The following is a 26,485-nucleotide window of genomic DNA, read 5'->3' on the forward strand; positions in this document are numbered from 1 at the left end:
CCGTTGCCGTTGCCGTTGCCGTTGCTCTGCGCCCCGGGAAGGGGCTGCTGCCGGACTCTGAATTTTTCATCTGAAATACTAAAAATAGGGGGCTGGTTTGGTCGTGTTTTCTGCGTGTGTTCATAATTTCTCTTTTCCTCTCCGTGCTGCTTATTTTATTAAGAAACAAACAAACGAACAGCCCCTGTTAGAGTCCTTCGTAGAGTCCTTCGTGACGCTTCCACAAATGCCGCTTGTCCCTTCCAGAAACAAGCCCAGTTCTGTGTTTCTTCTGGTAGCAGACACGGGTTAAGCAACTGTTGCCACTAGTTGTTCGTTCTTTTTGTAATGGTGTTTCCAGGCCTAAGCTGAACTGCATCAAGGAAGTGATCTGGCATAGAAAGCCTCGCCAGAAAGTATGACTGCTACCCAGGCGGTTTCCTGGTCCAGTCTCCTGCTCATCCCTACAAGCGGTTGTACAGGCACAACTAAGTGGGGGAGAGCAGGAGCTGCTTAAATGGGCATTGATTGCCACCAGAGCAAACTTGCGTGTGATCATCCTGAGAGCTGATGCTGGGCTTGCCTACTGCTTGCTTATGTTGCAGGAAATAAAAAGGTTTTGTAAACTCCCTTAAGGAAATCATACAGCCCTAACACAAACATGATCATTGTAATGTTCCACTTCTCCCTGCTTAATACCAATATTTGAAAACATTCACAGAGATTCTGTTGTGGCAAGAGTGCGTGAAAACCTGATGCTTCTAGATATTTGTGATAAACTCATTTTGCTGAAACAAACTGTCAAGGTGTCAGGATACTTGAAACATAAGGTTTTATATTTCAGGCATAAGGAAATATAAGTATGAAGGACCTCTCATCTTAAATGCTTTTTGGGAAATTGATTTCTAAACAACTAATGCTGTTAATCAAAACACTTGAGAAATCAGTTTTTTTCCTCTGTCTTTCAGAATGCTATCTCTCATTTCTCCCTTTTCCCTGTTAAATCAGTAGCTTTTTATTCAGCCCACAGGAGAATGACATGTTAAAATTAGAAACATTCTGAAGGCACAAGAGATAGCAATTGAACTAATTGATAAGGTATACCTTTATGCTGCAGCATTTTTCAATACTGCAGTTAGAAAATAATATTTTATTCTCCCAAAAGTCTCACAGTGTTGCTTCTTGCAATCAGTAGCTCTTRATAGAGCCTATTTGAACTTCTCCTTAAATATTCCTTGATCTGACTCCTAATGAGAAATCTGAAGAAAATGCTTTCAGAGGGTAGGGAGGAAAGTCCTGCTTTAGAGCAGATCTGTGTCATCCTACAGGAAGTACAGAGAAAGGGACTTAGAATTTAATTTCTTTTACAACCATCCACTTCTGTAACAATGCTATGATGTGACAGAGCTGTTCCATTTTTTCTTATGTGTTCTTCCCATTTCTTCAGTATCCACAGAGCTCCCCTCCATCAGGGGCATTGCTCTGTTGTCCTGTGTGCTTCTACCATGCCTTCTCTGTGCACTCGGGAACCAGTCAGCCCAGGGGAGCTTACTCATGTCACTAAACCCAGGCTGCTGGCATCAAGGAGCTGTGCATGTTCTTGAAGCTTCTGGGTTTTTTTCTGCTTGTCACTTCTGTGAACCCCCTGCCATGTGATTTGTACTGTAATTTGACAAAGAGATCACTTGTCCTTTCTGTGGGCTGGAGGCAGAATACCACTATGCAAGTATACGAGAATGTAAACTGAAAAGAAAAGAAGAATGACAAATTTTTGGCCTACTTTATATAATGGAGAAAAAAATGATTGGAGGTTGAGTCAAAGGACAAGGTGGATGTCTACTCTGGAGAAACTGTAGGAATTTAAACTGTTTTTGAGGTTTTTCCCGTTTCTCTCTTGGAGTTTTCTCAGTCAAGAGAAAAATCCTTCTGACTGACTAATTATTGGAAGAGAGCTGTGTTTCAGTGTAGCAAAATGTGAGCGATAGCAAAACGTGAGCGATGGCAATTAGCTGAATGAAGTGGCTTAATCTTAATTAGATTCTCTTGGCTTTACGAGAAGAGATTGGTCTTCCTGAGCTCAGGTACTTTGCCTCTGAAGGAAGAAAACTGAAACAAGGAGAGCACAAACAAATAAAAACATTGTGGAGAATCACAAGGACACAATCTAATCCACAAAGAACTTTTGGGAATAGAACTTCCCCTCCTAAAAGAATATGCAGATAGCTAAGGCAGCTCCTGCTATTTAGTAGGGATGACCTACCATTTTGTGAAAATAAAGGTGTGTTTTCTGGGAGAGAGAAGCAAGTTTTCTCCTTTTCTATGTCACTATTCAGCTAATATCCCTTTTCCCCCCCCTCTATTTAGCTTGAGAAAATTCTCTTGCCTTTCTGTCTCARTGTGCCCTTCCCCCAGTGTTTCTTCTAAAAGCAGTGGCACAGATAAGCATCTTGTAAAGCTCTGCATCTTGCTTTTCTGGGGTTTCTCTTGGAGATGCTAATTTACCCCTTTTCACTTGTCTAATATCGCAGTCTAGCAGGCAACGCTTTTTGCTAGAGGGTGAATGCTATTTTATGTTTTGGGAAGTCATGATTTGAGTTTTAAAGAGTAATTTGCAAACCCTTAATTGCAGTTTTACTATGATTCTAATACAGATGTTACTTTTTTATAAAAGATAACAGCATTCATCCAGGCGTATGTGTGGTTTTTTGTAAGCAAAGCAAGCAGAAACTTCTGTTTTCATATTGGGAGTTGAGTTGACCACTGTAAATTAGTCATAATGACTTTTGTAGTTGTCTAAATGACCTGCCCATGATGAAAAGTTGTGATGAAAAGATGGAGCTGTCTCTTTGTAGTACTTTGGAAACTTTTGTCTTTTGTAATACTTTGGAAACTGTGTACTGAAATTGCTAGGTAGGTTTCTTTCTTCTTAATTTTGCAGGCTCCAGATAAACTTAAATCACTTTTTAATCTGAATCTATAAATCTGAGTTTAGATACCTTGAGCCTTTGAATCCCTTGCACTACAGCACTGGAAGCAGTTAAATAGCAGAGCTGCTGTTTTACATATGTAAGTGAATCCAGCCCCAAGTTGCCTTCACCTCACAGTGCTTCAGAGATATGTATGGGTCGTTATACCCACAAATCATTAGTATATAGTGACTGGAAGGGGAATGCTTGTGTATGTGAGAGACAATTGTAGTTATCATGTAGAAGATCCTTTTATTATTTTAAAAGTATTAACATTGAAGCATCTATAGATACTTAATATCTTTTCCTGCTGGCCAGGCCCGCACTTCTTGGGACAGAGAGTCAAGTGAAATGCGTTACAAGAGGCTTCAACACTTGCTTGAGAAAAGTAACATCTATTCCAAGTTCCTGCTTACCAAAATGGAACAGCAGCAATTGGAGGTAGGTGTGTTCTTGTCTGCAGTGGGAATTCTTGAGATAGGTATAGCTCTGTTGCCTCTGTTTGTTTGGTTTTTGCCATCCAGTTGTCTGAATTGAATTAAAAATTCTCGTGGGCTCACAACAATAACGTAGTCTACTGAAGGTCCTGCCTGGGAGTGCAGTGGTGCTTTACCTAATATTCATAATTTGTCTTATATGTCCTATAAGCATGACTTCTAATTGAAAATTCACAACGTAAAGATGGCACTGATAGGTTTACAGTTCTTCTTTTGGCTTGAAGTAAAAATGCTTCAAATAAGAAACAAAGTTTAAAGAAAATAGAAAATCTGGAGGAGCAATAGAAGAAGGCAAGATTTAGCAAATAGGAGTGGTGCAGCCTGTTGTGCTTATTACCAAAAGCTGAGGATGAGGCTTGTCTTCAGGATGATAATGTAGGACTCTCTCAAACAACTTACTAAGTTACTGTGATCTGAGGCCATGATGCTCCCAAATAAGAGCTTTTGTAAAATGATTTGATGTGTTTTTCTTTTTTAATCCATGAGCTGCTGAGTTCACACTTAACTTAACCTTTACTTTCTTAACTGTTCCTATATGAGCAAGCTGTAAGAGTTTGAGCTTAAGAGGGAGACAAGCAATCTCAGGAAGAGATTCAAGTCCATGTTATCAGGAAAGTGACATTGACAGACCACGGGAACTTTTTTCCGAAGTATTTTTCAAGTTTTAAGTATCAGCTCAAATTCATGATTACTGCATTGATAGAGTGCCTATTTTGATATCAAGTCTTTTATTGCTCCATCTGATAAATACCAAGATCTGGGTTTTGTTGTTGTTGTTTTTCCAAGATACTGTTGCTTTCAACAAGTAAATATAGTAGATGCAATTAAAGTCTTAGATTCTTCAAGACACGAAGACGCTTCTTCCTTAAAGGCATTGTAGACTACTTAAATTGCTTTCTCTTCTAAGCAAAACACAAGCAGTAACATGTAGAAATTAAATGGGAGTTGCATACATGCAAAACTTAACTGCAATAAATATGTTCTTAAGTAGTGTGCTATTGGGAATATTTTTTGCTGGAGTCTTTTCTGAATTAATGTATTTCTCTGAGAGTGTTTAAAGTATTCACTGACGAGTAATTCAGAGGAATTATACTCTCTTTGCCCAAGTCTTGCTTTGTGATTTTAAACAATGTCAGAGTGAAGGCTTTTAGTGGGATTGCAAAAACAAATCAAGTCCATAGAGTATGCACAACTCTACATTAGCAATGTAATCTGTCTGTTATCATTTCTGTAATGGAGAGTTCTCTTGTGGGTGTTCCTTAAAGATAAGAAATGTGTGTGGTTTTTTAGGAGCAGAAAAGGAAAGAGAAGTTAGAAAAAAAGAGAGAGATGTTGTTAAAATCTGCCAAGGTAAGATTAACTAGCCTTTTCATGAAAACTCTTTCTAAATAAGTCTGACAAATTAACCATGTCCATTCTGATCATCTGGTCAAGGTAGGTAAACTAAACAAGTTGAAATTCTCCAGTCTTTTGGCTTACAGATCTGTGTACTATATTTATTTTTAACCATAATAAGACTCTTTAGAAGGGCTTAAAAAGTCATATAACTTGGCTGTCTTTTTAAGGAGACTTTTTCTGACCTATTTTGATTCAAGAAAATGCTTTGCATTCATTGTGAGGGCTTTTTTGGTTTAGAAGTAGGAACTCTTTTCGCTATAATTTTATAAACTGTTTAATTGTAAAAGTGTTTCGAAAAGGTTTCAAAGATAACCTGAGCCTAATTGCATCTTCCTTCCATCTATGTCATGCTATTTAGAGCTGTGTAAGATGATGAACCTTTTCTTATATTTATTTTCCAGGGTCAGAATCCAGCTGATAGCAAAGAAGAGAAATCAGGTAATGTATTAAGATTTGCTTTTTGTCAGTACTGTTGTTTTTAGTTTTCTTAACATTTGATGTGCTGTATAATCTTGAATGTTATCCTACAGCTGCAAAAAAGAAGAGAGGGAGAGACGATGGAACATATAACATCTCAGAAATTATGTCCAAAGAGGTAGGCCATAACTGTAAATGGGCTTGTTTGGATTTTTGTAACACCAATTTTAACTGGTGAGATGGTTCACTGTTGACACATCTGCATTTCTTGGAGCAGTAAATTTTCATATGTGGTTGTAGGAGATCATATGTATGTCTTTCAACAAAGATCTACATAAAAAATTGAATCCTACAGGTCTTACAAGGTTGTTTTCTTTTTTTTTTTTTTTTTTTTTTTTTTAAGTATTTGGGAGGGCAAGCTCTGAAGACAATACATCTCCAGAAGATAGTCTTTGTAAATGGAGTATGTTTGCTGATGTGTGGCCTTTGCTTAGAGTCACTTGTCTGATTAATGATGTTGTATGGAAAGTCACTTAAAGTATGTCCAAATTTTTCAATTAGAACTTCAAGGTTCTCCTGAAGTGCAAATTGTAATAGCCTTTAAGGTTGAAAATCACATAAGTATGCTTTTTTTTCTCTTTGTTTTCAGGAAATCTTATCAGTGGCAAAAAAAAGTAAAGTGGAAAATCAGGTATGTTGGCACATGTTATTGCAGCTTAAATGTGTTAAGCCATAAGGAAGGAAAGGCTTTTTATACTTTTTTATACTTAATAGCATATCTTTAAACTTTTCCTGTAAATGAACAGCTCTCTGCTAGATATTGAAATCCTGAATTAGAAGTTGCAAAAAAGTGATGCAAGTGCACTTAAATATTTATTTTCAGGTATCTCAAGTAAAACTCTCTTTTGTTTGTTTTTAACTGGTTTAGAGTGGATTGTACTTTACGGAACATACGTAGTTTGGAAAATAAAGGAAGTAGCAGTTTACTAAGAAAAAGTAAAAAGTTTGTGTTAGTTTATGGGACCTTACTTAAGATGTACCCTCTTTTAAGCATTCAAACACAGTGAATAAAAGGTGGTAGCTTCTTTTTTGTGCTGTAACTTAAGAACTGCAAGCACACAGTATGAGCTACTTTCTAACACTCTAGAATACRCTTACAGAATAGAAGTATCAGTGTTAAATGCCAACCTTTGTATGCCAGGTTTTAAGTCTGTTTGCTTTTATTGGTAGAAGATCATAAGCATAATCACTTCGGTAACTATCGCTCTTCTTCAGTTCCAAAGGGGTAAAGATTATACATAAGGCATTGAAATTTTGCACGTTGACATTTGCTGTACAGCAGTGTCATTCCTGAAAAGAAATTGTGCTCTTGAGTTGACAGTCGTTCAAAAAAGTCTTTGGGTCGGGGCTGGCGTACTTCATTGCACAGTAAATGACTGCTGCAAATTTGCCAAAAGTGCAACACGTACCTCTGGAGCACCTTACAGAAATGTGTCTTAGCTGAGCTTTGAAATGTATGTTACTTGTCATATTCTTTGAACTTTCTTCTATAGGATGAAAGCCCTTCTGACAGCCTGTGTCCAGAGGACTTACAAAAAAATGGAGACTCAAATAGTGTCATTAAGGATAGATTGTGTCAAGCTGTACGACACAGTGCCAAGCAATTCCTCGATCCAGTACGGAAATTTAATGGACAGCCAGTGCCTTTTCAGCAGCCAAAGATTTTTACTGGAGGTGTCATGAGATGGTACCAAGTGGAAGGCATGGAGTGGCTCAGGGTATGGAGCAATAGATTGAAAGTTTAATCCCAGTCACTGACCGGAGACAGAGAAATGGAGAGGAGGAACCACTAGGAATCTGTTCATAGCTAGTACAGAGGAGGTGAAGAAGGAACAGACAGTTCTTCATGATTTCTCATAATATAAGAATTGGGTATTATGAAACAAAATTGTCAAGCAGCAGATGCAAAGTTACAGGGTGGGGAGGATATTTCATTTTTTTTTAAAGGTTTTCTTTAGACTTATTGGTTGGTGCTCTCTATCTTCCCTCTCTCCATCTGTTTTCTTGTTCAACTCAACTGTCTTTTCAGCCCTTCCTTACAAGAACTTTCTGAAAGCCCTAGGTCTGTGCATACTTATTTTGAGTCTTACTATTTTCCTCTCTTGAAGATTTGAATATCTAGCACCATACATGTTTAAAGACTTGCTACCTTGCAAGTCTGACATGGATGAAACTTTTCCATTGCCTCTTGGAATCTGTGGCTAGTGATATCAATACAGTGTTTTTTAAAATGTTTTATCTTTAGCATTTGAAAGCAAAAGCTAAAGAAATTTGACATTTAAAAAATGCCCATTTATGTATTTAATTTGTTCCTGTCTTTGCTTTCAAGCCAAATTGAAACAGCTTTCCTCAATCGTAGGAGCCAAAAAAGCTAACTTACATTCTGGTACCAATTCCATGTCTCCCCCTCCCCCCTTTTTTTCTTCTCCCCACAAGTGAATATATCCTGTTTTACCAGGTTTAGTAGCATTCACTTGTGAGATGAGCCTAAACTCACTCACTCTGGCATTTTGTTACTGGGAAATGCCTAGGGAAGAGAGTAGGTCTGTTTTGCGGGGACAAACTGGTTCCTTAGCTGGTCCCTGAAGTATAAGATCCTTATCTATGATTAGTAGGTTGAGTAGCCAAAGAGCACTGTTGTCTTCCATTCTGTTCTGTTGTGAGATGTTTCTCTGGTACTTGTCAGAATCGGCAGTGTCTGTGCAAAGATCTTTTGCCAGAGCAGCTGGCTGTGTTGGTCAGAAATTGCACCTTTTTTCTCTGATAAAGTAGCTGTGCCAACAGAAGCTACTTGGATAGATGTAACTGAAACATCACAAACACAATAACTTGGTTGGTTTGGGAGGAAAGTAAGGGGAATTCTTCAGAGCTGGGACAAGCTAAAATTTGGATACTATGAACTGTACTTGCTGTTGAAGTGCTTTTTGATATAGTGCTAATTCTTATATTTCCCTTTGATACTGTTCTCACTTTTGCTTCCTAGTCAAATACTTAACTGGCTAGAAGCACATACACCTACGTATGAATGTCTTGTGTTTAACAAGATGCTTATATTTATTTTGGCTATGGAGAAATCTTTCTCATTTAAGTTAAAATGTGCCTGTTAGACAAAGTTGCCACAGGTGTCTATTGTTTACATATTGTTTACATATGTTTATATGTGTACATATGTTTACATATATTTCTCTGTGTGTCCAGATGCTTTGGGAAAATGGTATCAATGGCATTTTAGCTGATGAAATGGGTCTGGGGAAGACAATCCAATGCATTGCAACAATAGCACTGATGGTGGAGCGAGGAGTCCCTGGTCCCTTCTTAGTATGTGGTCCCCTGTCTACTCTTCCAAACTGGATGTCTGAATTCAAAAGATTTACTCCAGAGGTAAAAAGTTAAGGCTCTTCTTTTCTTCCTTGAGTCTAAAAGAGCAAATTATTTAATTCTTGCTCTAACTCTTTGCCTTGAAATTTTTTTCTATATCGAACATCATTTTAGTTGTTGTTATTTATGTCATTACTACAAACTATGCCTTGACTTGCTGTCTATTTACAATCTTCTTGTAAGTAAATTAACTCTCTCTCCTATCATCTGTTTAGTTTTACAGCTTTGCATGAGCTTAATTGACCTGACTTCTAAATCTCATTTCTTTTAGATTCCATTAATGCTGTATCATGGAGCTCAACARGAGCGTCGTAAACTGGTTCGTAAAATTCACGGGCGTCAAGGATCACTGCAAATTCATCCTGTGGTCATTACCTCATTTGAAATAGCCATGCGAGACAGAAATGCCCTACAGGTACCTAAGTTCTCCTGAAAAATCCTGTGACAGGTGGAAAGCCTCATCATTGTTAATAGCAATGCTTCTGAATGCAGTAAAACTGCTTGCTGCCTATCCAGTGTGATACTGCAGCACTTGCATTGGCATTTACTTTTTCTGTGCTGTTTCCTTGGTAGCAGTGGCTCTAGATTTTTATGCTTAAGAAGTTCTTAAAATAGAACACTTCATCCAAAAAGTGAAGTAAACAGATAATTACAGCACATATTTTCTTTTCACTGCCTCCCAGTAGGTAGAACAAAACCTGTTTGGTTTTTTTTTTGGGGGGGGGATTGTTTTGGGGGGTTATTTTGGAGTAAAAGTTGTACTTAGTGTATAAATATCTTGGTTAACATTGGAGTGGTTGTTTCAGTGAGGAGAGATTTTTTTTTTTTTTTTTTGCATTCACTGACTACCAGTAGGTAGAACAAAACCTGTTTTGGTTTTTTTTTGGGGGGGGGGATTGTTTTGGGGGGTTATTTTGGAGTAAAAGTTGTACTTAGTGTATAAATATCTTGGTTAACATTGGAGTGGTTGTTTCAGTGAGGAGAGATTTTTTTTTTTTTTTTTTGTACAGCATTTACTGACTACCAAAGAAGCAGAATTGCTGATGCAGTGCCTTTTCTTGTTTACATTTTGATATAAGTTTCAAACCCATACATCTGCGAGTATTTTTGTAGAGTGTAAGCTGCAAAATAATGCAAGAATGCTGTTAAGGAACACTGAGTAGTTGATAGGGAAATCCTGAAACATGTTAATTGTCAGTGAAAGGTCTGTGCAACCTTAATTTATTCCTTGGGCATGTGTGTATGTGAGATACTAACTGAATATTCACATGCTAACTTTTATGCAAAACCCATCTCCATGTCATAAAATGCATTTTTATCTGGACAACAAAGTGACTACCATAATCACCTCAACTTCCTAAATTCATTCACCACCAAGCAAATGTATGGTATTAAGTATTTGGATTAATCTATTCTAGTCTGGCAAAGAGAAACAACACTAAATAGAATCTTTTTAATGAGAAGTATCAGACAGTCTTAATCATTGGTGCTGCTCATCTGGTGCATATTTTGATGGAGTAAAGATAAGATTTCTTGAAATATCCTATATTTTGCAGCACTGCTTCTGGAAGTATCTGATAGTGGATGAAGGTCACAGGATTAAAAATATGAACTGCCGTCTTATCAGAGAACTAAAACGATTTAATGCGGACAATAAACTCCTTTTGACTGGTACTCCCCTGCAAAACAACTTGGCAGAGCTATGGTCGTTGCTTAACTTCCTGTTGCCAGATGTGTTTGATGATTTGAAAAGGTAGGTCACAATCTGTTGGCAAAAGCTATTCCCTTTGTTCTCTTTGGGCATTGTGATTCTTTAAGTATTAAACCTGTATTAGCACTTAAAGAATTGTTTATTGTATGGCTGTAACTTGGTATGGTTTTTGTGGTAGAGGCACTGTGTTTTCCCCTCTTCACACTTGTGGTTGCTTCAGAAAGGAAGTGTCAGCTCCACGCTTGGATAGTGAAAACTTAACTCTGAGCTAACCCTAAGCATTGAGGGAGGATGTGGCTGTCCAATCATAAGTGCCTAGTGCTGTTTGAGATTCTGTAAGGTACTGGAGACATCTGCGTGAGGCTAACAGACAGGACCCATGGGAGACCTATGCTTTTCTGAAGCAGTAACTGGAGGCCAGGTGGAAGACTAGGGTCAAAACAGTTTTGAATTCAGTCTATATTTGGAAAACAGTATAGGTTATAATGAATACAATGGAGCTTATGAATATTCCAATTAATACTTGTAGTTTTACTGATCAGTTTAAAATCTTGGCCTCTGCATAGACAGATATATTTCAGAAACATCTTATGCATRGAGAGTGAAGAGCAGATATGATGCGCACTAGTGTTTTTTTTGTTGTTGTTGTTTTTGTTTTTTAAATCACAGGATAAGAGAAGGATAGGATACTTAAGTCACAAAGAATAATAGCTATAAAGTAAGCTATTCCTTTTTTCTTTCTTACTCTGTTTTTATAGCTTTGAATCCTGGTTTGATATTACCAGCATTACAGAAACTGCCGAAGACATTATTGCTAAAGAAAGGGAGCAAAACATCTTGCATATGCTGCATCAGGTTTTCCCTTACTCTTTGTATTGTTTTTCATGATTTGTTTCTAACATTAGCCATTATTATAGACCATGCTGAGATCTTGTTTGTGGAGCTGACTTCTGGGTCTAAGGCTTTTATTGTAGCACTTTTGGATTTCCTTAGCCTTGGGGCTTTGTTCAATCTTTACAGCATATGCAGATGCTGAAAAGAACGACATACCTCTTTGGTAATGACTCATTTTTGTTCTTGGAACTGAGCTGAGATTAGTCAAACTTAATTGCAGTTGCTTGTTTCTTTTTGCCAAGAGACTAAATTGGTATATTTATCTTGTTGAAAGGTAACTTTGAGGGAAGTTAGGTAACTTTGACGTGTTGGACATAAAACCTTGTGAAAAACTAGTTGTATAATTTGCCTATTTTCAAAAGCAAAATCAAATTATTACTAAAAATTTTTTTGGGGGGGGGGCTAAGGAAAAAGTCAGTGCTTAGAGAACTATTGTTTTCCCACCTTAAGCTGATGGTGGAAGATAGAAATTATATCTCATAGACATAACTGTTGACAAAAATTTGTTCTTTGTTGCAGTTAAGACTTTGTCAAGGCCTACCCTTGCAACAACATGATTTAAGAAATGTAGCAAGCAAAATGGAGCTATTTCATAAAAATAAAATTACTTTAATGAAAGTGATTTGAAAAGTCTGTCATGTAGTAACTGCTGCACCTTTAATAAAGACTTCAAAATATCTTTAAAATGTCAGTGGATGGGTTGTTGGAACATATCTATTACCAATATATATGTAAAACCTTTTGAGTATGAGTCCATATTAAAAAATGAAATATGGAACTCTGAAGACTAAATACTTTAGACTAAATTGTCAAAATAGCATGTATCCGTAGACCCTTTTGTTGCTCTGAAACTAGCCCTGTCAAAAGCTTTGAGTCATTATAACACACATTCAACGTTTCAGATTCTGACACCTTTCTTACTGAGAAGACTGAAATCTGATGTTGCTCTTGAGGTTCCTCCTAAACGAGAAGTTGTGGTATATGCACCACTGGCAAAGAAGCAAGAAACTTTCTATACCGCCATTGTAAACCGCACCATTAGGAAACTGCTTGGGAATAATGAGGTATCTATTGAAACAAATGTTAGAAATGTACTTGCTATTAATGGTTTGTGAGCAAAAATACATAGGCATTGTTTCATTGCTGGTGTAACCAAAACCACTATTTGCTTAAATTTTGGGTCTAATCCTTTTGTTAATTACTTCAGTGGTGATTATTGTGACTGACCTCAGTGCACACAGAACTAGGTAATATGCAAGTGTGAACAGCTTCTTCCTGGCTAGCCTTAGGTTAGGGGGAAAAAAGACAATTTTCAATGGAGTGACAGTTTCTGGTAAAACATCAGTAAAGTACTCATGCAGCTCTCAAAAATCAAGCAGAAGCTTTCAAATTCTGTAGCTGTGGATGTTTAGGTTGTGGGCCACTTCTTCTACATAGCTAAATTTACAACTACTGAATCTAAGTATTGGACAGTGCATGTCACTGAGACCTCTTTGCAGTATTGAGAATTCTTGGATCAGAGTAGGCATTTCATTTGAAACTATCTGCTGCTGATAGCAATGTTATCATTTCCTGCAGGAAGAAGTAGTTGAATTGAGTCCTACAGGCCGACCAAAACGCCGCAGTCGAAAACAGGTTGATTATTGTGAAGTACATAATGGTTCACCTGATGACTTGGAAAAATTGATCAGCAAAATGCAAGAAGAAGTGGAAAGAGAGAGGTGCCCTAAAAGATAATTTTTTCAAATACTGAATATGTCCCTTTTCTTTCAACTTGCTTCCAGAACTTTGCTTATCAGAATTTATCAAGAATGACAGGCATTTTACAGTGTGCTATTCTTGTGGCTTTATGCTTTGCTGCTTTGCTTTTCCCTAAAATTTGCTATTTTGTGATAGCAATGATTAGCTTGTACCGTAACTTGCTGCCTCATTAACAATGATGGAACTAATAAGATGACACTTGATTCTACTTGCTACAGATCTCCTAGGCCTGTGGCCTTTGCAGGATCCAGCATTAAAATTGGCTCTCAGGTCCCTTTTCCCAAGAGATGGTTTTAGTCATGGTCTTAAGTAGGTCCCATGGTCATAGTATAATTGCTAAACCTTATGTAACTAAACTGTGCCAGTGCGAAAAGTAATCCTGATGGGGTTTTGGGACATTAAGCACTGAAGAACACTGCTTATTAATGGTTCCACCAAAGCCTGAAGGTCTAAGATGGTGTTGGGTGCCAGCGGGGGAAGAACTGCTTTGTCTTAGTAGTTTGGTAATTGAAATTCTTGGTAATATCTTAGGTCCTGGATAGGGTTAACAGTGAGGACAAGGAGCTGAAGAGCTTAATAGCTCTAGTTGCTAGATATTGCAAGCTTAGCAGGGTTCAGGTAAGCCTTTTGTCTCTAACAGTTGGTTATGCTCATGGCTATATGTTTCATTGACTCAGAAGACAGTACAAGGAATAATGCTGGTGTGCTAATTACAGTTAACTCTTAAGTTTTGGGGGAGTACCTCAGGAACACTTGAAGCAAAGTTTGGGCTCGAGACTGGAGGAGAGACAAAAGTAGTTTCCTTGCTGAGTTTTGAGGCAGGGGGTGGCGGGAAAAGTAGGCCTAGACTGAGGCCTGGAACCCAAATGGTCAGCAAGGTTGTTGTTAGTTTGGTGACAGGTATTGGTCCGCTTGCTGGAGATTAAGATCAGTGTTTGCGATTCAGGACTGAGGGACCTGAAGAGACATGTTCATGTAGGCTCTTGTATGTAGTCTGTTTTTTGGCTCTAAATTGGTTGGAAGTCCTTTGGGCATAAGAAAAACTGGGATTGGGATTAAGCTTCAGGGTTGAAGAAATGTATTTATCTTGCTTGGGTTTTTTTAGTCCCGTGTTCTCTACAAGAACTGATAACGGAATATATGCTGGTGTTACTTTAATGGCATGCATGCATGGATCCCTTAAGTTGCAGACAGTGCTTAGATGTGGAAGAGCTAAAGAGCTGCATTTGTTGCAGAATCCTGCAGACTGTACATGTGACTAAAATGGGACCAGTGAAAACTGTGGCTGCTCCTGGTTAGGGGATGCCTTACTATTGATTAAGGTTAAAGTTTAGAGAAAAGTTTTGTTTCAAGAACCAGAGTTTGTGCTGGAGCTGAAAAGTTTTTTGCGATGGCTAATCTCCTCTTTGTAGCTGTGGCGTAATTTCTGGTCACTGGTAGAGTAAGGGTTGGTTTCAGGGCTGGAGGGCCTGGGCAGCTACACGAACAGCTGGGCTGGGCAGGACCCTTAAGGTGAGAATGAGTGGCTTCTAGTGATAAGGACTGAAGTCTTAGGACTGTGGTTCTCTTGGGTCAGGGACTATGTAATTAATCTTGAGGATCAGGACTAGAGGAAATGTTTGTTTCTGGATTGCATGAGGTTTGGTTGTGACAGGAGAAAATCATTTTTGGTTATTCACTAATATGCAGTTATTTAATAGGGACCTTTGAGTATTTTTAATGCTAGTGTTAGGCCCTGAAACCAGAGCTGTTAGAGAGTGTACTTGGTACTGGCTCCTTTTAAGACTGTCCTAGACTAGGACGTCAGGTGACAGTAATGGCTTGTGTTTAATTGTAATGTAGGTGCAAGTCCCCACTGGGCATTGGGACTTAAGGGATTTGATTATTCCTGACTTCTTTAAGGCCTTCAGGATAGGCAGAGAGCTGATTTTTGGAGTAGTTTATGCGTTGTTCTGCAGGAACTCTAACTATTTGTTGGTAGAGGGGATTTGCTTCTGTTCCTTTTTTTGCTAGATGAATTGCACAAGTGTTTTTTTGACTTCTGCTTACTACTTGCTACCCTTTTGTATTTTAAACCAATCATGAAAAACTCTTCTTGTTGGRCTGATAACAGCCTTGCTAACTGTGAAGGATTTTGAGGGAACTTGGCACTCCACATGAGTTTGTTGCTTGATTTTTTTTTTTTTTTTAATTTTCTTTTTGCAGTATCTGTAGCAGATAAGTGATGTCTTTCTGTACTAATAAGATGACATGTCTTTTCAAGGCCAGTGGTAGAAGTGAGCATTCCCATGGATTCAGAGGTGAATCTTAAACTGCAGAACATTATGATGTTACTGAGGAAATGCTGTAATCACCCCTATCTTATTGAATACCCACTGGACCCTGCTACACAGCAATTCAAGGTATGTATTTTTAAAGCATTACCAGAAGAATTACTCTAGGCATTAGAAGTAATAGACCGAGCTGATAGCAGTGAAGAATTACCTTGTCAGTGTATTCGGGACAGGCTTCTTAATTGAATTCCAGCAGTGTGATTGAATCATTATTTGAAGCTTTGTACAGCAGCAGTTGCAGGGGGCAGTTCAGACTCTGTGTACTTGTAGCCTTTGCACTAGTGATACTGTTTGTCATTATGTAGGCACTTGTCTGCTCGAAGCAAGACTATTGATTCAAGCTGATTCAAGAGCTGTTTTAGGGTTTGCCCTAAGTTCTACTCACAAAGGCAAGGTTTCAAAACCAAAATGTTGACCTTGGTGAACTGTTCATGACTTAGACTGTACACAGTGCAGGAGGTAGGGCGATAGCTGATATGTGTAATGTGTTCCAGGGCAGATATGTACAACAAAATGGTCAGCTCAGAGGACACAGGATCTTGTCTCCCCCTCAAAAGGGAAATGCAGAATAAGTATATCACATATCACAAGGGCCAGTTGGGGCCAGTTGGTAGCTTCATCTACACAGAGCAATTAGCAATATGGCAAACTATGAAGCAATTCAGATTGAAAGAATCGTTGCTGTTTATGAGAGCTTTAAGACTTAACTGAGTTTGGGTTTGTTTTTTTTTTTGATAAACTAATTAAAATTGTTTAAGGAGAAGTTAAAGGTGCTTGCTCATTCTAAATGTAGCTTTGCAGACCCATGTAGTCATGTTTCCTGTTCAGTGAGCAACAACCAGTTCAGCTGCAGTCAGGAGCAAACTGTCAAAGTTTTTCAATAGAAAATCAGTGAGGTGTTTTTTTTTTTTTTTTTTAAAGGCAGATAACTCAATCTGGATGAGGAGGTGAGATTAGATAATGTATATAAAATACTGGTTGCTTGACAATTGACACCATGTGCAGGAGCTTAGAAATTAGTGAGGTGGCTTGCTTAGGGCTCAGACACAAAGAGTTTCTGCATCCCTGCTCTTAGCCTGCAGCAAAAATTAGGTGTAAGAAATTGTCTTTAATAAGAGAGGGGTCTGAGGTAGAAGATTAAGAGCTTGCTCTGTCAATTTTTGCCCCTTGGCTGTTGTGTATCTTGTTCAGCTAATGCTATTTATTCCAGCAGGTGGAAACCTTGTGCATTAGTTACCACCGTTAGAAGCTGGGAAGGAAACAGCTGTGCTGTTCCATTGTCAAAAAAATAAAAATCATCAAGATTTCTCCTTTCAGAAATGACATGAAAACTAATTTTTTTAAAAGATTTGGTCATATAAAATGATGGGTTTGATTTAATTTCATCTTGATTAAACTGATTCAACTTATTTTGCTAAAACAAATGTTGCTTCCAGTGTTACAGCTTTTAGTTAAAAAGATGGTACAGCTTGTTTCTGCAAAATGCTTTCAGCCAGCTTTTGTTGATGCATCTGAGTAATGAAAACCTCTGAGTCCTTCCCTCTAATATACAACCTGCCCTTTTCTCCCCTGCCGCATTCTCCTAAGGTTGATGAAGATCTAGTAAAGAATTCAGGCAAGTTTCTGCTCTTGGACCGGATGCTTCCAGAACTTAAAAAGAGAGGTCATAAGGTAAATTTATGTGTGGGTAGTGGGGTGGGGTTTTTTGTTTGGTTGTTTTGTTTTGGAGGGGAGGAATAGTTCTCTCATGATCAAAAAATGGTGCTAAGGAATCTTCCTGGTCTTGTAGGTCTTGTTATTCTCACAAATGACTATGATGTTGGACATTTTGATGGATTACTGCTATCTGCGAGACTTCAAATTTAGTCGATTAGATGGCTCTATGTCCTACTCGGAGAGAGAAGAAAATGTAAGTAGATGCACATGCCCTTTGAGTTTAGTAAAATTTCTGCCTGTTCCTGTGACTTTAGGGTCCAATTTTACACAGCATTTAGTCCTTAACATGCAAAAGCCATGTATGTTGACTGACATCCTTGCTGCTTCTTTAATGTCTACTGCTCAAAAATACTGAGGTAGTGAAGTGTGTTACTAACCAACATCTTGCGGTCTGCCTTGAATAATGGCTGCTCACACACTCTGTGGCCCAGATGTGACATGCATAATATCCAGATTGTAACAGATGCTAATCCCTGTTTTGCTCCTGCCTGTATTGTTTCCAGAATCCAGGATGTGATGCTAACATCTGTGGGAGCGTACTGCAAGTCTAATGCCAAATAGAGTAGACTTTCTAGGAAATAGTCTTGTGTACCTATTAGGACACCTGTAATTCTAGCCCAACAGAGCACATGGATTTGGTCTGATATAGTCCTTTGTTCTTGCATGCTTGTTATAGTTTGAAGCAATCACATGTGTCCAGCAAAAGATGCTTCAGAGGAGTAATGCAGTGCTGTCCTTCAACTCACTTGCGTGTCAGCTTTTGCAGCCTGTGAAGTGCTTTGAAGCTAGAGAGATTGTTTTGGCAGAGGAGGAAACCTCAGTGCAGGCAGATTCATCATGCACGCAACTAGAAAGATTCTTAGTAAGCACAGCAGGCCCAAGGGATACATGAGAAATTTAAAGGTGCAATGTGTCCAAGCCTATACCAGATGCAGGAACAGTAACAAGCACTTGCATGCAAACATGCCTATCTTGTAAATTGTGAGGCGTTGCCCTGATTTGTTCTTTGGTTACAAATTGCACATGATACCTTTTATGAGGAAGCAGGTAAACTAGGGCTGTCTTTGTCCCCTGTGGCTTTTAACAGTTCATCAAATTATCCATATTAAACATAATTTTTTTGCCTGTTAGGTTGCAGTTTCCCTCTTCATTTCAGCTGCATGAGCAAGTGGCTCAAAAGGATGCTAGAATTTTATTAAATGCTGATCTATGCAAAGAAATAGTAAAGAGTATAGACAGAACATCCAGGCCCTAACAGTGTTAATGTATTTATTACCCCCCCCCCCCCAAAAAAAAAGTCCACTGCACAGTAACTGAAGTGTACCTCCAGCAAACTATGGGGGTAAGGGATAAATGCAGCAAGCTTTCAAGGGGATAGCACTAGCTGCCTAATTTGTTTCTTTTCCTCTGTCCCCTGCTTCCATATTTACCATAGCATGGTATGGGTGCTGGTTGAGAGAACTTTTCCAGATCAGCAGCCTAAGTTCAGCAAGGCTCTTCCCAGCTTCATGACCTGCTGTCAGTGGTGGAGATGCTAGTGTCCAGGAAAGCCCAGAGGAGTTGAGGTTTGCAGAGCACTTGGGTAGCTGCTTCAGGCTGGCAGTGGGGTGATGGTTTCTCTTATTGCTGTGGTCAAAATCCTGAAAATTACTGTAGTCTTCCAATTTTCTGACAGCATGAGGGTGGTCAAAGCAAGCTAGGACTTAACTGGTATTGTAGACCTGGTAGGAACTGTGCTGACAGTTGGGAGCATCTTGCAGTGAAGGCCAACTTAGATGGTGAGCAGGAGGCCAGAAAGTTACTCCCAGGTTTTCATGTAAGAGGAGGAGGTATGCAGTGTGGCTGGAAGTAATAGTCAGGTTGGCTGCTGTTTTTTAAGATTGCTGCTTGTGTCAAGAAGTGGATGTGTATTAAGGCTCTGCCAGCTTGGACTGTGCTCGCTTTGGAGAAGAAAATGTCATTGAATGGTAGATTATGTGGAGATCCATGTGATTTGGACCACATGTCATTGTAGTAGTCTCCTCTCTGGACAGTTCATTGACCAGAATCATCAGATGAGAAAATACAGTTGCTTCACTTCATGGTTTTGTCCTGTCACAGATGCATGCAATGTTTCTTAAAGCTTTAATTTGACCTCTGACAGCATGTTTTACATTGTATTTGTTTTCTTCTTTTTAAACTTTAAACACAAATTTTTTTGTTCCTTTTTAAATAAAACATTTGCTACGTTCTGTTTGATCTGCCTGCTGTTTTGTAATAGATAAATTCTCTTCCAGATGCATCAGTTTAATACTGACCCTGAAGTCTTCATATTCTTAGTGAGTACAAGAGCTGGAGGCTTGGGCATTAACCTAACTGCTGCAGATACAGTTATCATCTACGATAGTGACTGGGTATGTTGATAGTGTTTACCTCATGACGCTTGTCATGAAATGCTTTCTCTATTGCTGCTCTTGATAATCATTTAGTAACCCATTATGGTATAGACCACTTCTGTAATATACTCTAATGAAATGTTACATGACGACAATATAAGCTGTGTATGCAAACAGGCTTTATATTAACTATACAGCCCAGGGTGAAAATGTCCGAGCTTATCCAAAACAAAGCTAAAGGTGCTTTGCAAGGCCAACTTGTTTGTCCTCTGAATTATACCAAAAGCAGGAGGGGTTTTCTGTTACTTCTGGAGATGCATTTCCTTCTTTCATTTTATTAAGAAGTTTGAAAGCTGCTGGTACTCTTCAAGTTCTCCAATTCCAACAGCTGGGTTCTTAGCACCAGGGCTTTGAATCTCTTCCTGTGAGTTGCCATCCATGTTTTAACTAGCTAGGATCCTGCTGCTCTTGCAAGTGTGGGGAAGGCTGGGAAGAAAAGAGGTATGGAGGAAAATGTCAGAGGACGTATGCCTCTTCACTTTCTTTTAATATACAGCTCTGCTGATCTGCACAACTGTATTTACCTTCAGGAAAGCCAAAGGAACTTCAAGAATGGCACTGGAAAGAAAGATTTTTAATCCATTTCCTATCGTCCTACAAAAAAAGCTAACAACCTCAGATAAATTTTTAATGCAGAAGATGTCCATCTATTAAACTACATCATATAGTGCCAAAGCAGCCAAGCTAGTCGGGTTACCCCAACTGTGTAGCTACAGCAGTAGAGCTCAGCATGGGCTAGTTTAAATGCAAGTAGCTGTGGAGCTGAGCTGTACCATAGCTTCCCTGCTATTTGCTTCAGCTCCGTCTGACCTCCAGAGCTCACTGATTAAAAATGCTCCCTGTGGTACAGTTTTTAAAGAAACCAAGTTAGCTGCATTATTAACTTTTTTTAATCTACTCAGAACCCCCAGTCAGACTTGCAGGCCCAAGACAGATGTCACAGAATTGGCCAGACAAAGCCAGTGGTTGTATATCGTCTTGTGACAGCAAATACTATTGACCAGAAGATTGTGGAGAGAGCTGCTGCCAAGAGGAAGCTAGAGAAGCTGATTATACACAAAAGTTAGTATTTTTCTGTTTATGACTTCCTGTATAAAAAAAAAAACTATTTCTTCTTTAAATCCAGAAAGAGAGAACTTACTGCTCTGTTTGAGACTCTTTAGTATTTCTTCTTAAATGCAAATAGCTTTATCTCTCCAACAAGTGGCTATATAGTATCACCTTCCTAAGTGCATTCTTTAACATGTTACAGATCACTTCTTCAGGAAATGAAGGAAGAGCGCTCGTAGTATTTCTGGGATCAGCATGTTATGGCTATTTCTTACTAGTAGGCAGAAAAAAAGGGGTGATGGCACAGTGAGCCAACCGGGGGGGGGATAGTGAAAGCAGGCCGTAAGAGGATAGAACTCTGGGCTCTTTGGCAGCCTGTCAGCAAGGTGATAATTTGTTCAACCCAAATGTTTTTAGACTTCCAAGAAGGAAAATGTCTAGGCTGGAGGTAGATGACAAGTCTGACTTGATTATTTTTTTTATTATTATTTTTAATCAAATGAAGTGAACCAGAAGATAAAGGGAAAATCAGATATACTAAACTGCTAGCAGTAACATGTTTTATCACCATTCTTCATTTGAAGCAATATGCCTAACCAATAGCATTTAGAGTTGTGTTTCATGATGTGAAGTTTGGAGATGAGCTTTCCAGTTACACTGGCAAACTTGCTCGAGTAGAGAGCATGCCTACTAAAATTGGTAAAATGAGTAGAGACTACTGAAAGTTAGTTTCTGGAGGTTTCTACTGAACTTGGTCCACATGGCAAATCCTAATGTTGTGGAATTGCTGCACAAAATTGCAGCATTCTGCCTGCATCTGTCCTTTTGAGTTTGAGTACTCTGTGATAGCCACAGTTTAAAAAAAAAAAAAAAAAAAAAAGTCCTTGTTGGGCCATTAACTAACCAGTGCTGAACTGAACAATAGTCTTTTATTTTGCATGCAGCACAATGGTGGTTCTTGTTGCATTATTGATTATCTAGCTGGGCATACTTAAAGTCTAAGAAAATGATAGCATTGAAGCTTCTTTTTTGGGGTAAATTTCTATTGGTTGGGTGCTATAGGAAGTTCTGCTCTGCTTCTATAGCTTGTTCTGTTTGCCATATTCAAACATTAGTTCACTGTAGCATTTTGCAAATACTAAGCTCACTTTAAAAATACAGCAATTCTAGAAATTTGGTATAGGCCTCTGACAGTAATTATCCTTATATTAAATGTTAAGCAATTTAGGAACTTCCCAAAATATACATATTAAAAAAAAAAAAAAACCTATGCATTTTGAGGGCATAAAGGGAGCAAAAAGCCACACCTGTTACTCTGGCTGCTGGACAGTGCACTATTTCATGARTTTAAACTGTGGGTTGCTTCTCTTTTTGAATGATGTTGGCTAATCTTTTCTTCTTTTATCCTAGTTCTAACCTTTTCTTTGTAATCTGTTTGACACTGCCATCTTGGTGTGACTGCCAAGAAATTAATCTGATTTTTTTTCCTAGCAGCTTTAATTACTATTTTAAGTAGGAGAAACATTTATTTTATATGAATTTGATTAAGATCCAATTTGAAGATAAAACTAAAGTGGAAAGATCAGCACAAAAAACAGGATGGGCTCAAACAATAGATGACTGACCTAATGGGAACTAGAGCTAGTCAGTATACAGAAAGGAAGCTAAATGGCAAGGGTCAGGCCTTCAGTTTTGCTATAAGTTGAATATTTTTCTTGCTAACTACTGATGAATCATCCAAGTCCTACAGCCTAAGTAGAGGTTCCCCTCCAGGAGCCCTTGGGTCTACTGTGTAACTCTGTAAAGGTGATGTAATGGGTCCTGTAATCTTTAATATCTAAAAAGTACAAAAAATTTGGAGGAGTGAATGAGGAAGGGATATCACAAAGCTTATGTGCCTAAATTAGGCCTTTCAGTGGTGTCTAACCATTACAGGGCAGGTACAGCAGAAATACTTAGGAGCTGAAATTTGTTGCAAAACAGTTTGATTTGGGGGCCTGAGCACCAAGTTTCTCCTTCTGTCTTTTCTTTCTATTTTATTAAAGAAGTTTGCCTGGGAAACTATGAGAACCAGCATGGCTCTAGTTAAATTAATCGATGTCAGACTAAGATGAAATGATGCATGTAAACTTCTCTCTACATTGGTAAATGTTCATAGGGTCTTTAGTATTTTTCTCTTGGTGTCATCATTATTACAACCCAAGATGTACACAGCACTAATTCAGTGCCATACAGTTTGTGAAACTCTGAAAAGTAATCCCAGTGAGTAAGGGAGGGGCTGTATCACTAGTAACGCATGACATGACCTGGACCCTGTGGGTCACAGCAGGAGGTGTTAATGGAGAGGAGACTCCTGTATCCCAAACCCCTCTGGAACTTGCCTCTGGTTTGCACTTCGCAGAGAAACAACTATCGTCTTTTGAGGGAGATGGGGTGGGGGTAGGGAGGGAGTTTGAAACCAAGATAAAAAAGAACAAAAGTGTGAGGAAAGGGCATGGTGAAAACCCACTAATAAAATGGTTTCATGTGTTAATAAAAACAGAAGCAGCTTAGCAGAGTCTGAGCACAGGACACTCTTAAGACTTGCCTGTCTCCTTGAGATATGCATGGCTGAGTTTGGCTTTGTTTGTGTTCATCTTTAGTTAGGTAATAATCTCRTATTATTTCTTGGATATTTGGGCAGACATCCAGATTTGTGTGTAGATGGGTGTTAGCATGGTTTCATGAAGAAACCAGCCCATGTTGGATGTGTTAAGTCATGTCTGTCTAACTATTAAACTGAGGTATGCTCTACAAAGAAACAACGTATCTTTCCCATATTTCCTATCTTGTAATGGTTAATGCTGCTTACTTTGTTTCAACCAGCTTACATTATAAAGGGAGCAAACTCCAACATCCACCATCTAACTTTATTTGCAATGTTTTTACTGTAAGTAGAACTAATGGCTTTTCTGCTCTGTGTGTGCACGTGTGCATGTCGAATTGGTGTTTCAATCAGTTCCTCTGCATACTACGGCTAGAAAAGTGGAAGGCCTGCATGTAAACTCTTCATGCATTTGGGTTTTCTTTTAACTATTTAGCCTAAAAACTTAAGTTGTGTTTAGCTGAGGGCTAAAACAGTGAAATGTAATGTTAGTTAAATGAGTTAGTTTGGATGTGCAAGAATAGATTATTTCTCTGTGCATCCAGCATTGTTGTGTTGATATACAGTGTTTATTAATGTTTCTGCCTCTGTATACTTCCCCCCCCACCTGCAGATCAGTTTAAAGGTGGCAAATCTGGTCTAGCACAATCAAAGAGCTGCCTGGACCCTCAGGAATTAATAGAATTACTGAAATCCAGAGACTATGAGAGGTACGCAGATTTTCACATTTTTCTTAAAACCATAAATTTATAACTTTCAGCTTGCAAATAACTATCAAAAAGATGGCTCTCTTGTCTTACAAAGTTGTAGGTGGATCTTAATAGTGGAAAGAATGTCCTGGGGATTCTGCTATGCAGAAAACTGACTTTTGTGCAATATTACAGGCTTTTATCTGTATTAAGAGATTATTTTTTCTTCAACAGAGAGGTTAAAGGATCTAAAGAAAAAGTAATCAGTGATAAAGATCTAGAATTACTCTTGGATAGAAGTGATCTTATTGGTAAGTTACAGTTTTCATCCAATTTTTCTCTTTGATAGTTAAATCCTGTTTATAAATAGACTTTCTTTATTAGAGCCTTTAGAGTCATTAGAGGTCTTTATATGTAGAAAACTGTCATAGCTTCACTTCCCTGCAGCTATATGGTATATACAAAGACCCTTTGGTCTGTTTGCTGGCATTTCCAATTGGATCTGCCAAAGAGGAAATAATAAAACTGAAAAGAATTCCAGAAAACCACATTCATATGTCGTGTGTGCTTGTGTGAATGAAGAGCATAGATTAGGAGCTGTTCTGCAAAGCAGCTTTCTTTAGATGTTGCTGTAATTGGCAAAAACAGAAATTATCCTAATAAGAGGATTTATTTCAGCAAACTTGTTTGTTTAAAAACATATTTTGATACTTCCAGAATTATTTCATCTTGAAATGTAGTATAGTAACACTTTTTGGAAAAAATGAAGCTTTTCAGAGTTGTTATGGCTTGTGTCAGTGGATCAAATATAGAACATATTTTAGGTTGCCTGCTTACATAAATTCTCATTCTTGATCAGGACAAGGTATTATAAGAGTGTTAACTTCTCTGAAAAAGGAGAAAATTCTTGTCCAGTTCCTCTAAACATTAGACTTGGTATGCTTTGTTTCCTTCAGCATCTTTAGGATGGATAAATGTAAAAGCATAGATGAAGAATAAAGAATTTCAAGTGAAAGTCAAAGCTAGCCTTAAACAGTTGTGATATGTATAGTTTGCTTTAGGAGAAAAGAATAGCTTTGTACTTGAAAATTTCTCCTAGATTATCTAAGGAAATGGTTTTATGAAAGCTCTTCTTTCAGTTAWCTGACTATTGCTCAAGAATGGTTCTTGATGCACTGATTTAATATGATCCACATCTGTCTTTACAAGTTCAGTCTGAAACAACTTGCATAAGTCTCTAAAACAACCTGATTTGTCCTTTCAGATTGGAAAAGGTGCCATTTACCTTGTGTATTAGTGTGCACCCCATTTTATAATGGTTGTTTATTCATATTCTTAGTTACAGTAAGCAGAATCAGTGTATTAAAACTTGTAAAAAAAGGAAAAGAAAGATATTAGTCTAACATTATATCCTGAATACTTACTACAGCTAGCTGCAGTGAATGCTTTAGAAATCAAAATGCCACCTCCTACCCCTGTAAACCGTAATTAAATTTGACAGAAGGACAATACTTTTTTTTAGCTTTATGTTCACTGTGATGGCAACATAGTGATTGCAAATGCTTGGCAAACAAGATGCAGACCTTCTAATTTTTGGGGGAAAAAAAAAAAAAAACATAGCTAGCAGGGCTATAATCTTGTGGGGGGGGGGTTTTCCCCAATGACTTCACTCTGTAGGCTTACTGCATTGTTTTCTGAGGAAGACAAAATTGGTACAGGCGGACTTAAAGCTGCTTATCTCCATTCAGATCTAGTCAGAGGTGTTGGCTGTGGGATTTTTGTTTGTTTAAAGTATGCAACTGAGAAATAACTTCCAAGCACAAATTTTTAGTTGCTGACTGTTTATAAATGAGCAATATGATTTTTAAACAAGGAACTTGCTTTTCAAATCCAGTTGAAACAAAAATATGTTCCCTCCCCCTGCCAGATGAACTTTTCTCTCTGCATTGCTGTACTTGAACAGAAAGGTTGCAGATGATCGTCTATTACTGTTCATCATTATCTTTTATCCTAGATCAAATGAAAACTTCTGAAACAGTTAGAAAGGAAAAAATGGGTGTCTTCAAGGTCCTAGAAGAATCGTCAGATTCCAATGCAGAATGTGTATTTTAATGTGCAAATAGCCTGTAGTCTTACAGGACAAACATATGTCTGACATCAGATCTTACAGAGATATCATTTATACATACCGATCCTTTATACTGACTTTCTTTAGGCCTTGTTCAAATCCTTCGTGTTCTTCCAGTGAATTTTAACATGTTCTACAATGTAACTTGTGTGATAATTTCATGTTTGTAGCTTTAGCTTCTGATAAAGAATTAAGGAAATGAGCATGTTTCACATTTTCAGCTAGCTTTTGTGATCAGTGGTAGAAACTGCCAAATTTGTGTAAAATCTTCCTGTGGAAGTCCTAAAATGCTTTTTTTTTTTTTTTTTTTTAAGATGTCAATTATGGTTTTTTTTGGAAGGGAAAGAACATGTGCCTTTGTTACAGCCACTTGTGTAGCTTCTGTTTTAACTTCTGCAAATTATTTTGATAAATAAATGTCTTGTTTGT

The 26,485-nt window shown here is 38.1% G+C and overlaps 1 protein-coding gene across 1 annotated transcript; it reads left to right on the top strand.

The window, feature by feature from the left end:
* Positions 1–2,230: 2,230 nt before the first annotated feature.
* On the top strand, positions 2,231–26,485 carry HELLS (helicase, lymphoid specific). Its single transcript, XM_026055802.1, has 21 exons — positions 2,231–2,257; positions 3,264–3,386; positions 4,733–4,792; positions 5,242–5,278; positions 5,371–5,435; positions 5,907–5,948; positions 6,811–7,035; positions 8,516–8,698; positions 8,967–9,110; positions 10,252–10,448; positions 11,165–11,261; positions 12,203–12,364; positions 12,879–13,021; positions 15,325–15,463; positions 16,982–17,065; positions 17,184–17,303; positions 19,387–19,503; positions 20,448–20,607; positions 23,853–23,949; positions 24,163–24,239; positions 25,943–26,485. The coding sequence occupies exons 1-21, from the start codon at positions 2,231–2,233 to the stop codon at positions 26,038–26,040; spliced, it is 2,397 nt and encodes a 798-aa protein (XP_025911587.1). The 3' UTR covers positions 26,041–26,485.

This window comes from Apteryx rowi, unplaced genomic scaffold, assembly GCF_003343035.1.
Source record: "Apteryx rowi isolate R43461 unplaced genomic scaffold, aptRow1 scaffold_126, whole genome shotgun sequence".
In the NCBI taxonomy this organism is placed as follows: Eukaryota; Metazoa; Chordata; class Aves; order Apterygiformes; family Apterygidae; genus Apteryx; species Apteryx rowi.